General features: G+C 36.3%; 4 protein-coding genes across 21 annotated transcripts; 3 read left to right on the top strand and 1 right to left on the bottom strand.

The window, feature by feature from the left end:
• Positions 1-93: 93 nt before the first annotated feature.
• LOC107263450 (ADP-ribosylation factor-related protein 1) lies at positions 94-1,299 on the top strand. 2 transcript variants are annotated; one of them, XM_025080680.1, is made up of 5 exons: positions 94-336; positions 412-582; positions 681-762; positions 833-978; positions 1,078-1,295. In XM_025080680.1, exons 1-5 carry the CDS (start codon positions 244-246, stop codon positions 1,090-1,092), a joined length of 507 nt encoding a protein of 168 aa, XP_024936448.1. In that variant the 5' UTR covers positions 94-243; the 3' UTR covers positions 1,093-1,295. The 2 variants fall into 2 exon arrangements, with proteins under 2 accessions (XP_024936448.1, XP_015586158.1); XM_015730672.2 differs by having other exon boundaries at positions 96-336; positions 833-1,004; positions 1,078-1,299.
• Positions 1,300-1,691: 392 nt separating this feature from the next.
• Positions 1,692-8,742, top strand: LOC107263444 (AP-1 complex subunit gamma-1). Of its 15 annotated transcripts, none has more exons than XM_015730656.2 (16): positions 2,485-2,700; positions 3,351-3,475; positions 3,674-3,735; positions 4,264-4,447; positions 4,549-4,695; positions 4,768-5,083; positions 5,291-5,308; positions 5,617-6,027; positions 6,111-6,341; positions 6,422-6,643; positions 6,803-6,930; positions 7,028-7,301; positions 7,386-7,671; positions 7,771-7,931; positions 8,072-8,164; positions 8,240-8,742. In XM_015730656.2, the coding sequence occupies exons 2-16, from the start codon at positions 3,456-3,458 to the stop codon at positions 8,339-8,341; spliced, it is 2,655 nt and encodes an 884-aa protein (XP_015586142.1). In that variant the 5' UTR covers positions 2,485-2,700; positions 3,351-3,455; the 3' UTR covers positions 8,342-8,742. The 15 variants fall into 15 exon arrangements, with proteins under 15 accessions (XP_015586137.1, XP_015586134.1, XP_015586136.1 ...); XM_015730654.2 differs by having other exon boundaries at positions 2,486-2,700; positions 4,255-4,447; XM_015730657.2 differs by having other exon boundaries at positions 2,489-2,700; positions 7,049-7,301.
• A 292-nt stretch (positions 8,743-9,034) lies between these two features.
• Positions 9,035-11,878, bottom strand: LOC107263447 (COP9 signalosome complex subunit 5). Its single transcript, XM_015730667.2, has 4 exons — positions 11,494-11,878; positions 11,126-11,360; positions 10,828-11,022; positions 9,035-10,739 (listed from the first exon to the last, which is right to left on the bottom strand). Exons 1-4 carry the CDS (start codon positions 11,643-11,645, stop codon positions 10,290-10,292), a joined length of 1,032 nt encoding a protein of 343 aa, XP_015586153.1. The 5' UTR covers positions 11,646-11,878; the 3' UTR covers positions 9,035-10,289.
• A 362-nt stretch (positions 11,879-12,240) lies between these two features.
• On the top strand, positions 12,241-16,429 carry LOC107263445 (protein maelstrom homolog). 3 transcript variants are annotated; one of them, XM_025080679.1, is made up of 13 exons: positions 12,241-12,432; positions 12,571-12,821; positions 13,677-13,875; positions 13,948-14,316; positions 14,475-14,641; positions 14,725-14,946; positions 15,030-15,176; positions 15,250-15,294; positions 15,372-15,404; positions 15,513-15,546; positions 15,643-15,708; positions 15,845-15,901; positions 16,015-16,429. In XM_025080679.1, the coding sequence occupies exons 2-13, from the start codon at positions 12,681-12,683 to the stop codon at positions 16,032-16,034; spliced, it is 1,500 nt and encodes a 499-aa protein (XP_024936447.1). In that variant the 5' UTR covers positions 12,241-12,432; positions 12,571-12,680; the 3' UTR covers positions 16,035-16,429. The 3 variants fall into 3 exon arrangements, with proteins under 3 accessions (XP_024936447.1, XP_015586149.1, XP_015586148.1); XM_015730663.2 differs by having other exon boundaries at positions 12,553-12,821; XM_015730662.2 differs by having other exon boundaries at positions 12,528-12,821.
• Positions 16,430-16,433: the final 4 nt, after the last annotated feature.

The following is a 16,433-nucleotide window of genomic DNA, read 5'->3' as shown; positions in this document are numbered from 1 at the left end:
GCATGTAAAATGTGATACGGTCTATAATAATTAGAATATATATGATGAGTAATGAAAGACGTCATATTTTTAGATTAGTATTGTGGATTCGCCCTTTTACGATAGCGCGTCAAACTGTGACATCATATTTTCAATATGGCGCATTTCTTGTTCGTGTTATCTCGTATAGGTATACTTTATGGATTACAATAAATATATATAACATGACGTACGAGTTTTCTTCTTACGTTTGCAAACATTGAAATGTATACACTGCTGCACGGTCTTTACAAGTATCTAGTTCAAAAAGACGAGTATTACATACTGATTTTGGGTCTCGACAATGCCGGTAAAACTGTAAGTGATTCTTCAAGCAATCGCTTGTAAGGTTATCTCAGAGTTGCTTAAAACAAATTTTGTTAATATTCATAGACTTATCTAGAAGCTGCTAAGACGAAATTTACTAAGAATTATAAAGGGATGAATCCTAATAAGATCACTACTACTGTGGGATTAAATATTGGAAAGATTGATATTGCTGGTGTTCGATTAAACTTTTGGGATCTTGGCGGTCAGGAGGAGTTACAGTCTCTTTGGGATAAGGTATGTTTTCACACAATATGTTACAATTATATGTTACGTTATACAGAGCCTCTGATCATATGTAATATTGCATAAGCTTGCTTGGTTTTGTTATTTAGTACTATGCTGAATCTCATGCAGTTATTTATATTGTGGATTCATCAGATCGAGAAAGAATTCCAGATTCAAAGGAAACATTTGGTATGCTCCTTAGAATTTTCATATTTATCTAATATATTGTGGAGTGAGGTCATTGTTAATGTTTTTGTAGATAGAACAATATCGTCAGAACACTTAATAGGAGTACCTCTGCTAGTTTTGGCAAATAAACAAGATGTTCCAGACTGTATGGGGGTTCGTGAAGTGAAGCCCATATTTAATAAAAATGCTCATCTGATTGGACGCAGAGATTGCATGGTAATGCCAGTGTCTGCACTTAATGGGTATGCTTTTTCTCCCATACAAAACTATATCATTTATTTCCCAAGATACATTAATAATTTCATCTAAAAACAGAGATGGTGTAGATGAAGGAATTCGCTGGCTTGTCGACTGTGTCAAGAGAAACAGTGACGTTCGCCCACCGCGAAATCAAGACGACAATTGTCTCTCCTAATACCCACATTCCTGTTAAGCTGTATCCTTTATACGGCACGCAGCATTGTATACATTTCCACGTTTCGTTCATTGCGGTACAGTATTTATACAAATAAAATTAATTCCTATTTTTTAAATATCGCCAATGTCTGCTCTTTTGTTACCTATACTTCCCTTTTCAATGCGCGTTAAAGCTGCCAATCTTTTCTATATATATATATATAAATTTAAACAGTTACTATCCTTTCTCCTTTTCCTTAGTCACTGTGTTTTCAAACTCATTAATTTTGGTTTTATAGCAATTAGCAAGTAGTAAATCATTCATCTATCAAACAACTAATATACTGAGATTTATTATTCTCTTAGAATCATTCTTGTGATTGCATTCTTCGTGTGAAATACCGGTAATATTTTGGTAGTAGTTAATTCAGATTTTCCATGATAGCCTCAAAGAAAATTAGATAATTTTGTTAGTGATTAGAGCAGCACGAGTTTGTCCGCTCTGTTGATAGCAAGCTGCCCACTACGATAAGAGATAACGAGCCGACACCTTGTGGCTCCGTACAGTTTTCTACGATGAAGGGACTTTCGGATGCCATACCTGGTTGACGATTAATATACGACTAGTGATATAAGTGTTACATTCAGTTTGAGTTAAAATTTGTTTACTCGTATAACAAAGAAAACTATGTGGCCTTACTATGACGCTGATGATTGGAGCGTTTTGCCTCCCGAGCAGAATAGAAGGTAATAGAATTCGTGATAGTTCTGCTTGTCATTTAATTTGTGCTCTATATGAAAAACATTGACTCATAGCTACATCAAGCATGGAGAAAGTCGATAATATATTTGCATTTCACAATCAGCCAGTATAACGAGCACTGCTTACTAATACATTACGTATGGGAGTAATTAAAATTTCATATGGTACTCAGAGATAATAATCTGTCAAGGAGTGCTCGCCTTATGTTTCTTTGAGTTATAAAGATAAAACCAAGATTAACATTGAACGGACAAAAGTATACAGCAACAATACACGTAATAATTGATGGTAGTATGAAACATCTGGTGGCAGTAGGTGCTTTAGAGAATTTGTTTAGTATGCTAACGATTGGTGCGTCTACCGACATTTTGTAGAAAGATAAGAACGAGGAAAGATGAGGTTCTGTCTGATTTAGAGGGACATTCCAATTTTGTGCCCATTAATGGTTGTAGGCAAAACCACTACGTTAAACAATGGTATCACCATAAATTGTAATTATTGAACAAGAGGCTTTTGAATCTTTTGTGTATTTTCATTTTGTGATTTAAAAAAAATGGTAATAGTGGATTCATTCTGCTGGAATTTAAAAAATCAAATTGTAACGAGCAGTCGGTAATAAAGATGAGCTACGTCAATGACAATGAGAAGCCATCTTGGTTTTCTGTATGCGAGGTCTAGACGAGTGTTTGTCGTTCGGTGAAGTCAGTTGGCGTTAATTATGTCCTCGTTCTCGGGAATGGACTAGCCGCAATCTTTATATCAAGTCAACACAAAACGGGGTATGTATGACGACGTTGTTAAGGACGCTGGGACAAAGGGAAAGTTCTGTGCTCTCGTTGACGTGTGAGCGTATTACCAAGAGGCAGGTGTTGCGCGGCATACAGGATTGACAAATATCGGACACCTAGTTTGTTTTTTAACATGTATCTACTAGCTTGTGTACTCAGTTGAAATCTTGTTATCTCAACTCCGTTCGTTTAGCTTATCAATAACGCGTGCAGATATTTTATAAAATTCATAATGAAGTTGAGATTCCTTTGAAGGAAACTAACCCTATGAACGCCCTTTGCCGGGATTTATATAAGTCACGATTGATAAGTTTCACAAGGCATTGTCAGGCTCTTTTATTTGGCTCCACTGTCGCCAGTTGTACTATGACAGTGAATACAGACAGTCTGTCATACTGATTGTTTGACATTCTGATATCTCTGTTCTGATTGGTATAGAGGTTGATTAAACTTATGTGAAAGAAAAATTGTGTATGTATGTCAAACAGATCTTGTTGTATTTAGTCATTATGTGATATTCATTTGTATTAACAACAACAAATTTTCCTTTGTCCTACTGTTCTGATACAAGTTTGCTGTTTTGACATATCCTAATTACTCACCATAATGCTAACCTGTAACAACAACACCATGCCTAACAGGACGAGAGCAGCGTGCTGCAGAAAGTGTGCCGAGTTCCCTAACCAACTGCTGCATTACGTTATTACTAGCCAGCTACGCACATTCCAGGGCTGCAATCAACAATCATGAATGCCTCAGAACATGGGTAAAGCCAGTCGATTCTTTTTGCAAAATGTCTTTTGATATGGAGTAATAGTGAGCATACCCTCACGTTTACTTGTACTATGAACTACAAAAGGTTTAGCAGTCTTTCTTTCTACGAAAGTGTCGGTGCACGCGTAGAACGTTGCTAGGTAATGGCGATTGTGTGCATAAAAGAAAGCATGAGCGTGTAATTTTTCAGGTTTAACCCAGCCTTTAACATGGCCTCCATTAAGCAGGCCATCAACGAGGCGGTAGAAAGAGGTGGGTACACCTTTTCGTCATTGCCGTCGTCGTGACGTTTCACTTTATCTATTTCCTCCCTATAAATTACTATATACCTTCTCTTTTACAATCCCTTCCTGAACCTTCTACACGTAACCTACATTTTGTATAACACAGCATACAAATGCATACTCTTTCTATTATTTTATTCAAGAAATACAATAAACATCTTTCTTTACGTTCCATCTTTGAATCTTCCTTAGAAGTGTATCTCTGTGTATCTACGTTTTCTCTCATAGCTTTATTCTATCTAGAAATTCGCATAAAACATCAATTACTTCAAGAGTAATCGAAATCAGAACATTATAAGCTATTTCTGTTTTACCTCTATCACTTATGTCTTCTGAAGTCTCCAAATCGGAACACATGCTTGTGCATTGTATACGTGGTGTATCGTCGACCTTATTAATTTCGTCGATGAATTCGGCTAGCTTTGCACTCTAACGCACCGCCATTCAGCTAACACGATGCACGGCTAACGTATTGGTAATTTAAAAGTCTCAACAGTGAGAATGCCAGCACCAACGCGTTTGCGGGATCTCATAAGACAAATCAGAGCAGCGCGGACTGCCGCCGAGGAACGCACCGTCGTCAACAAGGAGTGTGCTTACATCCGGTCGACCTTCCGGGAAGAGGACAGCGTCTGGAGATGCAGAAACATCGCCAAGCTACTCTATATTCACATGCTGGGGTTAGTAAAGAATCATAAAACCTCATTAAATTAATTTCAAAATGATTCCGTAGAATCAATTTAAATGCATGTCATGTGAAAAATCAATACTTTTCTTTTAGCTACCCAGCGCACTTTGGTCAACTAGAATGTTTGAAGTTAATCGCCTCACCCAGGTTTACCGACAAGCGCATCGGCTATCTGGGCGCTATGTTACTTCTCGATGAACGACAGGATGTTCATTTATTGATTACCAATTGCTTAAAGAAGTAAGTTCTCATATCTATGGATTATGAGAGTAACGCATTGCGTGGAATTCATAATATTCTTTTCAATTAAAGCGACCTGAATAGCTCAACGCAATTCGTCATCGGATTGGCACTCTGCACCCTGGGGGCTATTGCTTCTCCGGAGATGGCGAGAGACTTAGCCTCTGAAGTAGAAAGACTAATGAAGTCACAGAACGCGTATATCCGAAAAAAGGCAGCCCTGTGCGCCTTTAGGATTATACGACGTGTCCCGGAACTCATGGAGATGTTCCTTCCAGCCACTAGGAGTCTCCTCACTGAAAAGAATCATGGGGTCCTTATCACTGGCGTAACACTTATCACTGAAATGTGCGAGAACAGTGTAGATACTCTGAATCATTTCAAAAAGGTGTGTCCCGTCTCTCTCATTCTTTATTTTTCTTATAAATATACTTGGCGAGGTACTATTTCAACCGTACGACAATGTAAAACGAACACGTCTACCCTAATTTTTCTTTTATTAATTAACACCGCCCACTATCGAGTCGCTCAAGTTATGGTCATCAATCAATACACTCTAATGAACCTGAATTAAGAAAACTTTTGTCTCCTCCAGGAATGCGGCCACCGAGAGGTAATTTATTGATACGTTCCCTGTGTTTATTGCATGTCAAGCTTCTCTCTTTTGCGCACAGACTCACTTTTCTTCGTATACAAGTGGGAAAACTTGTAGTACTTACTTTTTAACAGTTCTTCTGTACTTCCCGTTATAATTCTCAGTGTAATACACTTCAAGGGAAGAAGATCATCTGTGGTCGTTGAGAAAGAAAAATATGTAAATCTCAATGACTTCATTCTTTTTCTATTCTGCACTTTTCTCTGTGCCTAAAAGCCTCTCAAGAGACAATTTAAGGCTCAATAGGTATTTCATAAATATTTCAGATAGTACCTAACCTGGTCAGGATCTTGAAGAATTTGATCCTTGCTGGATATTCACCAGAGCACGACGTATCCGGCGTTTCCGATCCTTTTCTCCAGGTGAAAATCTTGCGTCTTCTAAGAATCCTGGGACGCAATGACGTCGACGCCTCCGAAGCCATGAATGATATTCTTGCGCAAGTTGCTACGAATACGGAGACAAGTAAAAACGTAGGGAACACGATACTCTACGAGACTGTACTCTCCATCATGGATATCAAATCCGAAAGTGGCCTCAGAGTACTAGCTGTCAATATACTTGGTAGATTTTTATTAAACAATGACAAAAATATCCGTTACGTCGCACTCAATACTTTGTTGAAGACCGTGTACGTGGATACCAGCGCTGTTCAAAGACACCGATCTACAATTCTTGTAAGTATACCAATATATTTATAAAAACTATGTTTAATCGTCTAGTACATATCAATTATTGACACTTTCATTCGTTTTGTCAGGAATGTTTGAAAGATCCGGATGTTTCGATACGAAGACGAGCAATGGAGTTGAGTTTTGCTCTGGTCAACACTAACAATATCAGGAACATGATGAAGGAGTTGTTACTATTCCTGGAACGTGCTGATCCAGAATTCAAGGCTCAGTGTAGCAGTAACATTGTCATGTCTGCCGAAAGATTTGCACCGAATAAACGTTGGCACTTGGAAACACTTTTCAAAGTACTTGTAGCCGTAAGTGTGCAATTTTCAGTGTTGCTCTTGCAAATAATAACTTTGTCATTGTTCTTATATAAAATCGTTCTGTCATTCAGGCTGGTAATTATGTGAGGGATGACGTCGTAGCGTGTACTATTCAACTCATCTCTGAGACACAGGCTCAACAGGGATATGCAGTTGGTGCATTATGGCGTGCACTAGAACGTGATACTTCTGATAAGCAACCCTTAGCTCAAGTAGCCACTTGGTGCATTGGGGAATACGGTGATTTATTATTATACGGACCACCTTCGGAAGATGCTGATGCTCCGATCGATGTAAGTCTTTCTATCGTGCCAAATCATAGATAATAATGAGAACGTTTTTTCTCAATTTTCCGATTGCGCAGAAATTTAATGTCAATTAAAAAGTCAATTATATCCATTAAATACAAATTTGTGTGAAACTCATATTATTTTATTCATATCCCTCGGCAGTTAACGGAAGACGAGGTAATTGACGTATATCAAAGGTTACTGTGGAGTCCTCAGAATACAGTAGTAACCAAGCAGTACACTTTGCTATCCTTGACGAAATTGAGTACGCGTTTCCAACAAGGCAATGAGTGAGTACAGAATAATTGCGTTGAATAATTCGTCCCGATTTTATGTATATTTTGTAGATTGCCAGATGGCTGCAATCCACAAAGTAACACGTCGCAGTATGACACATTCTTTTTACAGAAAAATACGCCAGATCGTCGATACGTTTGGGAGCAATTTGCATATCGAGCTGCAGCAACGTGGTGTAGAATTTTCACAGTTGTTCCGCAAATATGAACACTTGAGGCCTGCGTTGTTGGAGAGAATGCCGCCAATGGAAACTGCCAGACCGCAGGCGAATGGTATCATAGGAATGGTCAATGGGGAATCTGAACTCGAAGAGGAAAAATCTGTCGGTTTGGAGCCAATACTAAGTGCTGCCCCATCCGATTCTGTAAGTTAAAGTAAAATATTTTGTTTTATACTTAAAAGAACATCCTAGATAACTAATAATGTGTACTGATATGTGCATTTACAGAGCGCACTTCTCGACCTGCTGGGAAGCACAGATTTGGAAACCCCAGCACCTTCTTCTACGATTGGAAATGCACCAGTGAATGCTTCTCCGTCGATAGTCATTGATAATAATGATCTTTTGGATTTACTTGGAGGTTTAGATTTGAGTACGCCTGCGACATCTTCGATACCGACTTCTACGTCGACTTCTACTATAGGGCAACCACCCTCTACGCAGATCTTCTCGCCTATGGATACATCCAACTTCCTCGTGGATGGTCTTCTTGACTCTGCCCCAGTGCATAATGGTAATAATATCAATCAGTTTTAGAAATATTTATCCATCGAACTAGGCTCGAAATATATCTTGGATCACGATTTATTTTGTACTGTATACGTTATTACAGAAATACCAAGTCTAATAATCTTCGATAAAGCTGGGCTGAAAATAACATTCAAGTTAGAGAGACCACCCGACACTCCTGATTTATTATTGATCAACATGTCCGCACAGAATACCGGACCTGCGCAATTGACCGAATTTCTATTTCAAGCGGCAGTTCCTAAGGTTGGTTATATCTTTAAACTGAGGTCCGTTATCAGAATTGCCTTTAAACCTCATCCAAAATATTGTCCTACATATGAAAAATTCCTATTATGTACATCGAATAACTAATATTAAATTAAATCTTCATATATTTTTTACAGACATTCCAATTACAAATGCTTTCACCATCCAGCACTGTTATTCCACCATCCGGTCAAGTGACTCAAGTATTGAGAGTGACGAACATCAACAAAGTATGTTTCATTAGCTTTAACTTCCTTGACATAACCCCACCATCCCAACAACTAACTGATTTGACAATGCTTCAGGCATCATTGAGAATGAGACTGCGCATCTCTTATACCGGGATGTCGGGACCGGTTCTGGAACAGGCGGAAGTGAATAATTTCCCTGCACTCGCATGGCAGTGACAGCATACTATACAAAAACTGATTGTATATATACCTGCCTAACGATTGAGCACCTCTCTCAAGGGTAAACGCCCGGTCGCCTCATCTTCTTCGCGAATTGTCGCGTCGCTCGAGTGAGATAGAGCATACCAAGAAATAGGAATATCGAGAAGGATAATAAACAAAAGAGGTGGTTAGTGATGCGGGATTAATAGAGAAAACATTAAAATGATAAGTGTGAAAGATTATGGAATGAAAGAAAGTATAAGAACAAGGTAAGAGTCTCGATCGGCCCACTTGTGTATGTAACATAGGATAAAACAGTTACAAATTAAAGTAACAAGTGTGCAACAATTACAAAGATCATTGTTTTCATAAATTCGCGATGAAGAAATGTTGGAAAATAATTGTTTTTTCTTTTCTTTCTCTCTCTCTCTCTTACGTTTCCGTGAAAAAGTGGACTGCCATCTACACGTACTTTCATACTTCCCGTTGCGAAGTTTACAAAACCTCGGCTGAGCAACATGTGCAATCTCTTGTATTCATCTTCTGTCACGATTCCTAAAAATGATTACGATTATACGGAGATACACTTGGTTACTTTGTGCGTGTTGTCCAGGATTCACGATTCTTGCGAGAACGTATAGATTTGAAGAACCTCCTGAAAAAGGAATAGAAGAAAAGGCGATTTCTCAAGAAATGGGCAATTTTTGCTAATGTTAATAAATTCCTTTATTTCACGTGTCCTACTCTCCTTCGTCCTTGGCATATTTCATGGTTTTTTTTCTTTCTGTCACATGTAAAAACTACATTACGATGCCCGAAAGAATCCGTAGACATCTTGTGCCGTGATACGCGTAGCGTTTATACATTTTTTCAGTCTAGCTAGATATAAATACATATAATATACGTGTACATATATGTTATTTATTTATATATACCTATATATATGAACATCTATTATATATGTACACATATATACGCATAAAAGTATATCCCTTTGTGAACGTGTGGGGCTGAACGTCTTTTCGCCTAAAGTAGTATTATTTCACCATCTGCGTGCCGTGACACTATTGAAAGATAAAGAGTTGCATGGACCGAAAAAAATGCGGATAAAATAATGTATAATACGACACTCGCGCATGAAACATGCGAAAGTGCCTAAAAAGAAAAGAAAAGGCAAAAAGTATGGAATGGAATGTTCTCTAGCAAATTGCGCTAATTCTTTGATCACGTATGATCTCACGCGGGCGTCGCGATGTCTGTTGAATTCATAAGCATCGTGGCTCCATCGGATTATCGCGTTTCGGTCTTCTTAATAAACAAGTAGATATATTATTAATGCGCGTGCCGAAGCGCGACGGTGCAGACTCCTACGTATTTTACGCTCCGTCCCTTGTAAAATTCCTTGTGCGAATCGTTTCAGCCCTTCAGTGAAAGGGGGTGGCCCTGCCTACTTCTTCTCAGCCCTTATATTAGTTTTATAAACTATATATATATATATGGTATATCGCGCGTGTGAGCGCGAGAGTGCGTACGCATCTGTGCGTGATTGAGAGTGAGAAAACAAAGATCACGTAGATGCGCGCTCACGGGCATTGGGGTATATACATATATATAATGTTTGTATGAATATTTATATACATTATGTATGTTTATATTGTATATGTATATATGTATATACTTCAGTTACGAGGATAATGAATAACGATAAAGACGCTGTATATACTTTTTAGTGAATCAAGGTGTGAAAATAAAATGTATTTTTATTCCACGGTAATTTATATCCGCGTGAAGACTCGTGTATATGTATTCTAGAGACCCTTTGTGCACTTTACGATTTATTTGTGAAAAAAGGATAAAAGGGGTAGCTTGCTGATTGTAATGTCCATTCGTCAGTGCGTGACTCCGGTTACTCACATTTATTTTAGGTGTCTGTTACACTTAGCAATATTGTTTCTCTAGGGATCTAAGAAGAATCAGTTGCGCTATTACCGACTTGATTGAATAATCTGTCTTTGATGATTTGGGCCATCAGACCGTGTATTACTTCTATGGTTGTTTTGCAACTATCTCGAGTTGCTTTCACTAGTTTGTCTTCGGTTCGACGATCGTGAGGATCTGTACCACTTAGAAGAAATCCTCCTCTACCAAGAGCAACTTCGGATTGTTCTAGTTTGTCCGAGAGATCAAATATTTGTCCAGTGGTGTAGTCTGCATTTGTTAAAAGACTTGATGAGCTGAGGGTATTCACCCAATACTTATTCCACAAGGAGTCGAGGAGTCGTCGATCTAATGATGATTTGAAATAGGTTACTTCTAAGGAGTAATATTGCTTGCAATGAACACCAAAGTCTTCGATTTTATTCAAAGGGATTGTTTGGTACTCCGATGGCTCCTCATTGGCTGGTTTGTAGCCCTGGAATTTGTAGGAATTGTATATAGATACTGGAACATAATTATTTTGTATTTTTTACTACGTGGTTCTATTTCAATGATTTTAGTACCTTTGGATACGTTCGGAAAGCACCTAAACATACTTTTCCAGCTGAGATTGTTCTTACTGGGTCAATTACTATAGCGACAAATGGTTCTTGGAAGTTTTGATTGAGCATTTGAGTCGATACGTCAATTCCTGATAACCAACATCCATAACCAGGATGGCTGTGATACCATCCTATAGCATTTTCTTGTCTTCCAACCTGGTACAAAGATTACAGTAAATCAGTAATTATTGGGTAATAAACCTGCATAAAAAATTCACTAAAACATATATGTACTGTAAATTTTTCTTAAGACTAATACCTGTTTGGCTGCTTCTATGTAAGCAGTCATATATTCATAAGCCTGTGCTTGGGCATTAACACGTGTTTCTGTACCCTCGACTGGTAGTGCAAAAGAGTCCATGACAATCATCGTGTTAGCTGCTACTTTTCCTAGGAGAAGTCCCATCACTTCTAGCGTTCCACCAGAACGAGCATGCATCACCATTTTAAGAAGAGCCAAAGCAGATATTTTAATATCTTTGAAAAAGTGAGGACTGTAATAATTAAGATAAGAATATGTAAAAAACACAATTCAGTGAAAATTATGCTAAATTAACAAACTGTACTCAAACAAAACATTGCACAGTTGATTTTGAGATTCTTTTATTCATCATTAAAAGGACTTACTCCTTTTCCCATGGTTTAGCAGCTAGTATATCTTGCTGTTCTTTACGATCATAACGATAAATTTCATCTACGGTACTGATGGATTCAACATTGTTTGACATTTCCCATGTTTTCTGGGCAGTCGTTGATTGATCGCTCGAAGTGCTCGCCATGTCCTGGCGTTTTATTTAAACTGTAAGAGAAAACGTTACAGGGACAATTGACAAATTATGAGTAAATCTTAACGATTTAACGCTAAAACGATAAAACGCGTGTATTATTCTCGAGGTGAACAACGAAAGCAGCAAGGCGCCATGATGAATTTTAGTCTCGCATGGTCTCGCAATAAGCCGCATTCTCACAGCGTCTACAACGGCCAGAAGTATGTTAACATCAATTTTCATTTATTTTTACTAACACGCCATCTTCACAACCACAACTTTCACGTTGGTATTTCTGATTCAAAAATCAGGTAAGCGCGGCGTGAAGAGTAGATTTGAAGACTCAGTTTTTTTTTACATATGTAAATACGTGTTTTTGATATATCAGCATCAATATTGTAATTTTATTCTGATTAACTAAATAGATTAACTATAATTACAAATAAAATTAATAAAATTGTGCTCATTGTTAAATATCTACTTATTGTGTATGGTCTGTTATCTTCTCGTATTGTCACCTAATATCATTCCAAGAGCAAAGAGTAACACGATACGCACTGAAATACTAACCAAGCATTTTATAAGTCAGAAGGTCCGACTCAAGAATAAGATGTAACATAAGAGTAGTGAACACTATGAAAAAAGGCAGCTGCAAGACCAGGTACTGGAGAATAATTGTGCTGTATAAAATTGTTGCGTATCAGAGAACAGTTTTTAAATTTTCTATAATTTTAAAAAGTGTCGCGAACCTTTCGAATTTTTTATATTAAAACTACAATTTTTTGTGGTCTATAATCAGGTAATTATAATTGCTATATTAATTTTACTCCTTTAAAAGAACTACGTTTTATTCATTTCGTTATCTGTAATCCTTTCCTGGAATTTACGTGGTAGTTGGTACCACTTGTTGCGTTTTAAGGACTTTCGTACCCGACAACCACTGTTCAGTTAGTCAACGGATTCAGTTAATCAACGAACTTTCCGAGGGAAACTGTGTGGACATCGAAATTCTTATTTCAAGAGAAAGAAAATTGTTGAAAATTAAACATGCCCAAGAAACGTCCAAATAAGAATTCTTTCGTCTTTTTCATGGAAGAGTTCCAAAGGCGTGAACAAGCTTTGGGACGAAAATTTCCTGGTGGCTTAAAAGATGTACAGTGCGACCCTTCCTGCAATCAACAGTGGCGAGTAAGTTTGAAAAAAAAGTTAAATACCTTTTTGCGAGTGCATTATGACAAAAGACGCTAATTTCAGCAAGGAAATCACGCGTTTTATTCCTCTTAGCTTGATACATCCGTTACATGGTAATAGAATATTTCGCAGAAAGAATGATGACATATGTATCTGCGATTTCTTTGTTCTCGAATGAACTGTATAACAACTTATTTGCCCACGTAATCATTTCGTTACTTCGGTGATCGTAATTACTTTGTCGTTTAGGGTCAATAAGAATTATAATTTGGAATTATTCGGGTTGTTAGGTTTATACATTATAAATAATTCTTTCTTCTTTCTTATATTCAAGATAGAACGACACCTTAAATGACCTTTGTTCTGAATGTGTTATAGTGATTTTTGCGATCATTTCTGTGAATTATTACTTGGAACATTTTTATTCGTTAAAATAAGTTTTTTTTTTAGTTAATTATTTATAGCAAGAATCTAATTACATAATAGATAAATAACGTTGCCTTTAATGCCCATGTTTTCGTTTAACAATGTCGAAGTTAACGAATTTACAAATGTTTTTTTAATTTTTAATTTTGTTTTTAACTTTTTGAGCGACGCATTAATAACGTTTTTCCCATTAGCAAACTCAAAACTTAAGTATTAACCATGTTGCAATTATTTAATAATGAAATAATTTGTTGTTTTGTAATTAAACAATTTGTTTAAAAACAATTCAACTAAAACTATTTATGTAAAGAGAATTTAAGTTATTTTGAAGCAAGTTAAGAAAATAAATTTATATACATGTTCAAGATATTGATACTTGTATAAGCATTGCTAAAACTATGTTTACATACATTTAATTTTCTGTAGAATTTGACTCCCCAAGAAAAAAGACCTTACGAAGAAATGGCTAAGAACTACAAGGTTCAAAGTGGAGCCAGAGGAAAACTCACTACGACTGGTGAATCAATTGCTGCTCTTGAAGCAGAAGCACGTAGAAAGCAAGAAATGGAGGAAAATATGAATATGAATATAATAGAAACAGTGAACATGGCTAACAGAAAAAATAGTGAGTTTAGAAAAGTCTCTGAGAATTCTTTGTCTGAACAATAACAATGTAATTTAATTATATAATTTGTAGGTCTGCATAAGAAGGAATTCTTTTTTATTCACGTGAATTATTTTTGCCGTGATATACAGAACAACCTCAGCTACCCTGCTGAGTTTGCATTAGCTCGATTTTCTCTTGAAAAGGGCGTTGATGAAATTTACAACGAAATATTGAGCGTCAATATTCCGCTTGGCAAGCGGTATGAGATCCAGCAGCACGCACAAAATACGCATAAAATTTCACGGGACCTTGACTGCGCTCAAAAGGATTTTGCGTACATGTATAATGTGTTTACAAAAATGTTGGGTACTGATGGTGGGAAATATCCACCATTGTACACAACAAAGGAACTTTTTCCTGTTGTAAATGACTTGCTGGAGAGATTTTGTGATGCAGGAGGTAGAAATTCTATAGTTTTATTTATACAATATCTTGAATATACAATATATTATAATGTTGTTTATTAAATCTTATAAATAGCTTGTTTATGGCTCATGCATCCTATTATCTTTAATACTTTGAATAAAGTATCTGTACATATATAATTTTTGTTACAGATACTAATGTGGCCATATTCAAGGTTTATTCAATAGAATTGCTTTTCACGCACTTAAGAACTGCCTGTGCCCAACGAGTTGATTCAGAAGGGTTTCCTACGTACATGATAGCTGAAAACGAATTGAAGAAAGATGTTTTTGATTACACACCAGGCATAGAATGCGCTGTATGTTATATACGTTATGCGTATTCACAGTGTTCCATAAAAGCGAATATAAAAATGCATTTTAATTTTAAATCTGTTTGCAGTATCATAAACTATTAGATGGTACAAACGTGTACTGTAGCAAGTCCATTGTAAAACGATGGGCTTTTACCATTTGTGACTTCTGTTGTGCTGATTTGGGTATAGAGATGACTCCCGGAATTCATTGCCCTGCTCAGAATAATTTGGATTATGATGGACCCATTGACAGTGGTGTTCAAGGTTTTAGTATGAATGATAAACGTGCTATTAACACGATGACTCCAGTAATTATAAAGCTTTGATATTTAATTTTACGAGACGTTTAATAATAGGCGATTTAATAAGTCGCATTTTATTTTTTTTTTAGTCTTGTGATTTGTACCGATGGAAAGTATCGGAACGCACGGATGAAGAAGAACGACGCAGACGATTGAATTCAAAGAAAATTTCTATAGTTGATTATGGAAAACCCGAAAATCAACATCTAATTGATGATACCAACTTAAACGATTCAGTAATAATATCTTTCATAATTGTTAAAATGAGATTTATTTTATATTGTTTGATTGTATTTTCTTTCTATCAAGGCTGAATTTCAACCTCCAGTCACCCCTTCTCAGGCGTGTGCTTTGGTGAGCTTTCTTATTATTAATGAATATAAGCTGCATATCCTTAATCATATTTACGTATATTTCACTTTCTGCTTTAGCCGCCGGACCTTGACGTTCCAATGGAACTTGCGGTAAGGATCTGTCTTGTCAAGATTACTAGTTAAATATAATTGTAGTATATTCGATTGTACAATATTCCCATACAATTAACTGTTGTGTTTTTATTTTTTGTCTAACAGACGCAGAGAAGTCTACGAGAGCCAAATACTAAAAGTAAGTGTACTCGCATAATACAATAAAAGGAAGGTATACGCCGTATCCGCTACCCATAAGTGTTAGACGATGATAATACATGTTCTCTTGTTTTAGGTTATGCGGAAATCGGAGCTCCGCCTCCTGTGCCACTATGGGACGATTCTGACTTCCCGACAATTGGTATATTCATATATATATTATTTAGAAAAAAAACACGACAATTTTGATGATTTCGAAATCTTCAAAATTGTTAGTTTGTTAAAGTGGAAATGTATGAATTTAATATTTATTTAATCATAAAATGTTTTGTTAATAGGTGGACGGGGCCGTTTTCAAAAAAGCACTAAGGAAAACATACCCATGTTTGGTCGAGGTAAAACAACTCTATAAATATTTTATTTTATTTCAAAAATGCATTTTTCTTCTGTTGAGTATGTCTTAAATAAAAATGTGTTTAAAAACCAATAATTATCATTCCTTTTATAGGTCGTGGGCATTCAACATAAGCATCTGTTCCATTATCTCTGACACTGATAACGGCATACAGGGCAAAACTTTTATATTTCTAAGGACTTTCAGCTACTAATTATTCAACGGATGTTACCTATTATTTACTAAGTAATGCACTATATCACTAAATCATAATGATGCTTCCAATGTCGTCAGAGTGTAAAGTGAAATACTTTTCATCTACTAAAGTAATCTTATATGAATACCAAAATACTTTCCTTTTGTTTCCATAAAAGATATAATATACTATAGTATAATATAACGTAGATAATCTACTTATGCCAAAGTGTTAAAGTGCAGTGCCAAAGTCTTATTTACTAATGAGAATTATTTCTTAGTTGAGAGATGTATTTTCTTTATATTCAAATAATATTATATATTTTACATCAAATGGT

Source organism: Cephus cinctus, unplaced genomic scaffold (assembly GCF_000341935.2).
Source record: "Cephus cinctus unplaced genomic scaffold, Ccin1 Ccin1_scaffold0153, whole genome shotgun sequence".
Lineage (NCBI taxonomy): Eukaryota > Metazoa > Arthropoda > Insecta > Hymenoptera > Cephidae > Cephus > Cephus cinctus.
This window is presented reverse-complemented; position numbering and strand designations above follow the sequence as displayed.

Coding starts and splice junctions, on each gene's coding strand:
- LOC107263444 (XM_015730647.2), top strand. CDS start 1,847: ATGTGGCCTTACTATGACGCTGATGATTGGAGCGTTTTGCCTCCCGAG. Junction 4,696..4,767: donor ATTACCAATTGCTTAAAGAA/GTAAGTTCTCAT, acceptor TTTCAATTAAAG/CGACCTGAATAGCTCAACGC. Junction 6,931..7,027: donor CGTTTCCAACAAGGCAATGA/GTGAGTACAGAA, acceptor AACACGTCGCAG/TATGACACATTCTTTTTACA.
- LOC107263447 (XM_015730667.2), bottom strand. CDS start 11,645: ATGGCGAGCACTTCGAGCGATCAATCAACGACTGCCCAGAAAACATGG. Junction 11,023..11,125: donor ACATAGAAGCAGCCAAACAG/GTATTAGTCTTA, acceptor TCTTTGTACCAG/GTTGGAAGACAAGAAAATGC. Junction 10,740..10,827: donor CTTTCCGAACGTATCCAAAG/GTACTAAAATCA, acceptor TACAAATTCCAG/GGCTACAAACCAGCCAATGA.
- LOC107263450 (XM_015730672.2), top strand. CDS start 244: ATGTATACACTGCTGCACGGTCTTTACAAGTATCTAGTTCAAAAAGAC. Junction 763..832: donor AGATTCAAAGGAAACATTTG/GTATGCTCCTTA, acceptor ATGTTTTTGTAG/ATAGAACAATATCGTCAGAA. Junction 1,005..1,077: donor CCAGTGTCTGCACTTAATGG/GTATGCTTTTTC, acceptor ATCTAAAAACAG/AGATGGTGTAGATGAAGGAA.
- LOC107263445 (XM_025080679.1), top strand. CDS start 12,681: ATGCCCAAGAAACGTCCAAATAAGAATTCTTTCGTCTTTTTCATGGAA. Junction 15,295..15,371: donor CTTCTCAGGCGTGTGCTTTG/GTGAGCTTTCTT, acceptor TTTCTGCTTTAG/CCGCCGGACCTTGACGTTCC. Junction 15,902..16,014: donor CATACCCATGTTTGGTCGAG/GTAAAACAACTC, acceptor TTCCTTTTATAG/GTCGTGGGCATTCAACATAA.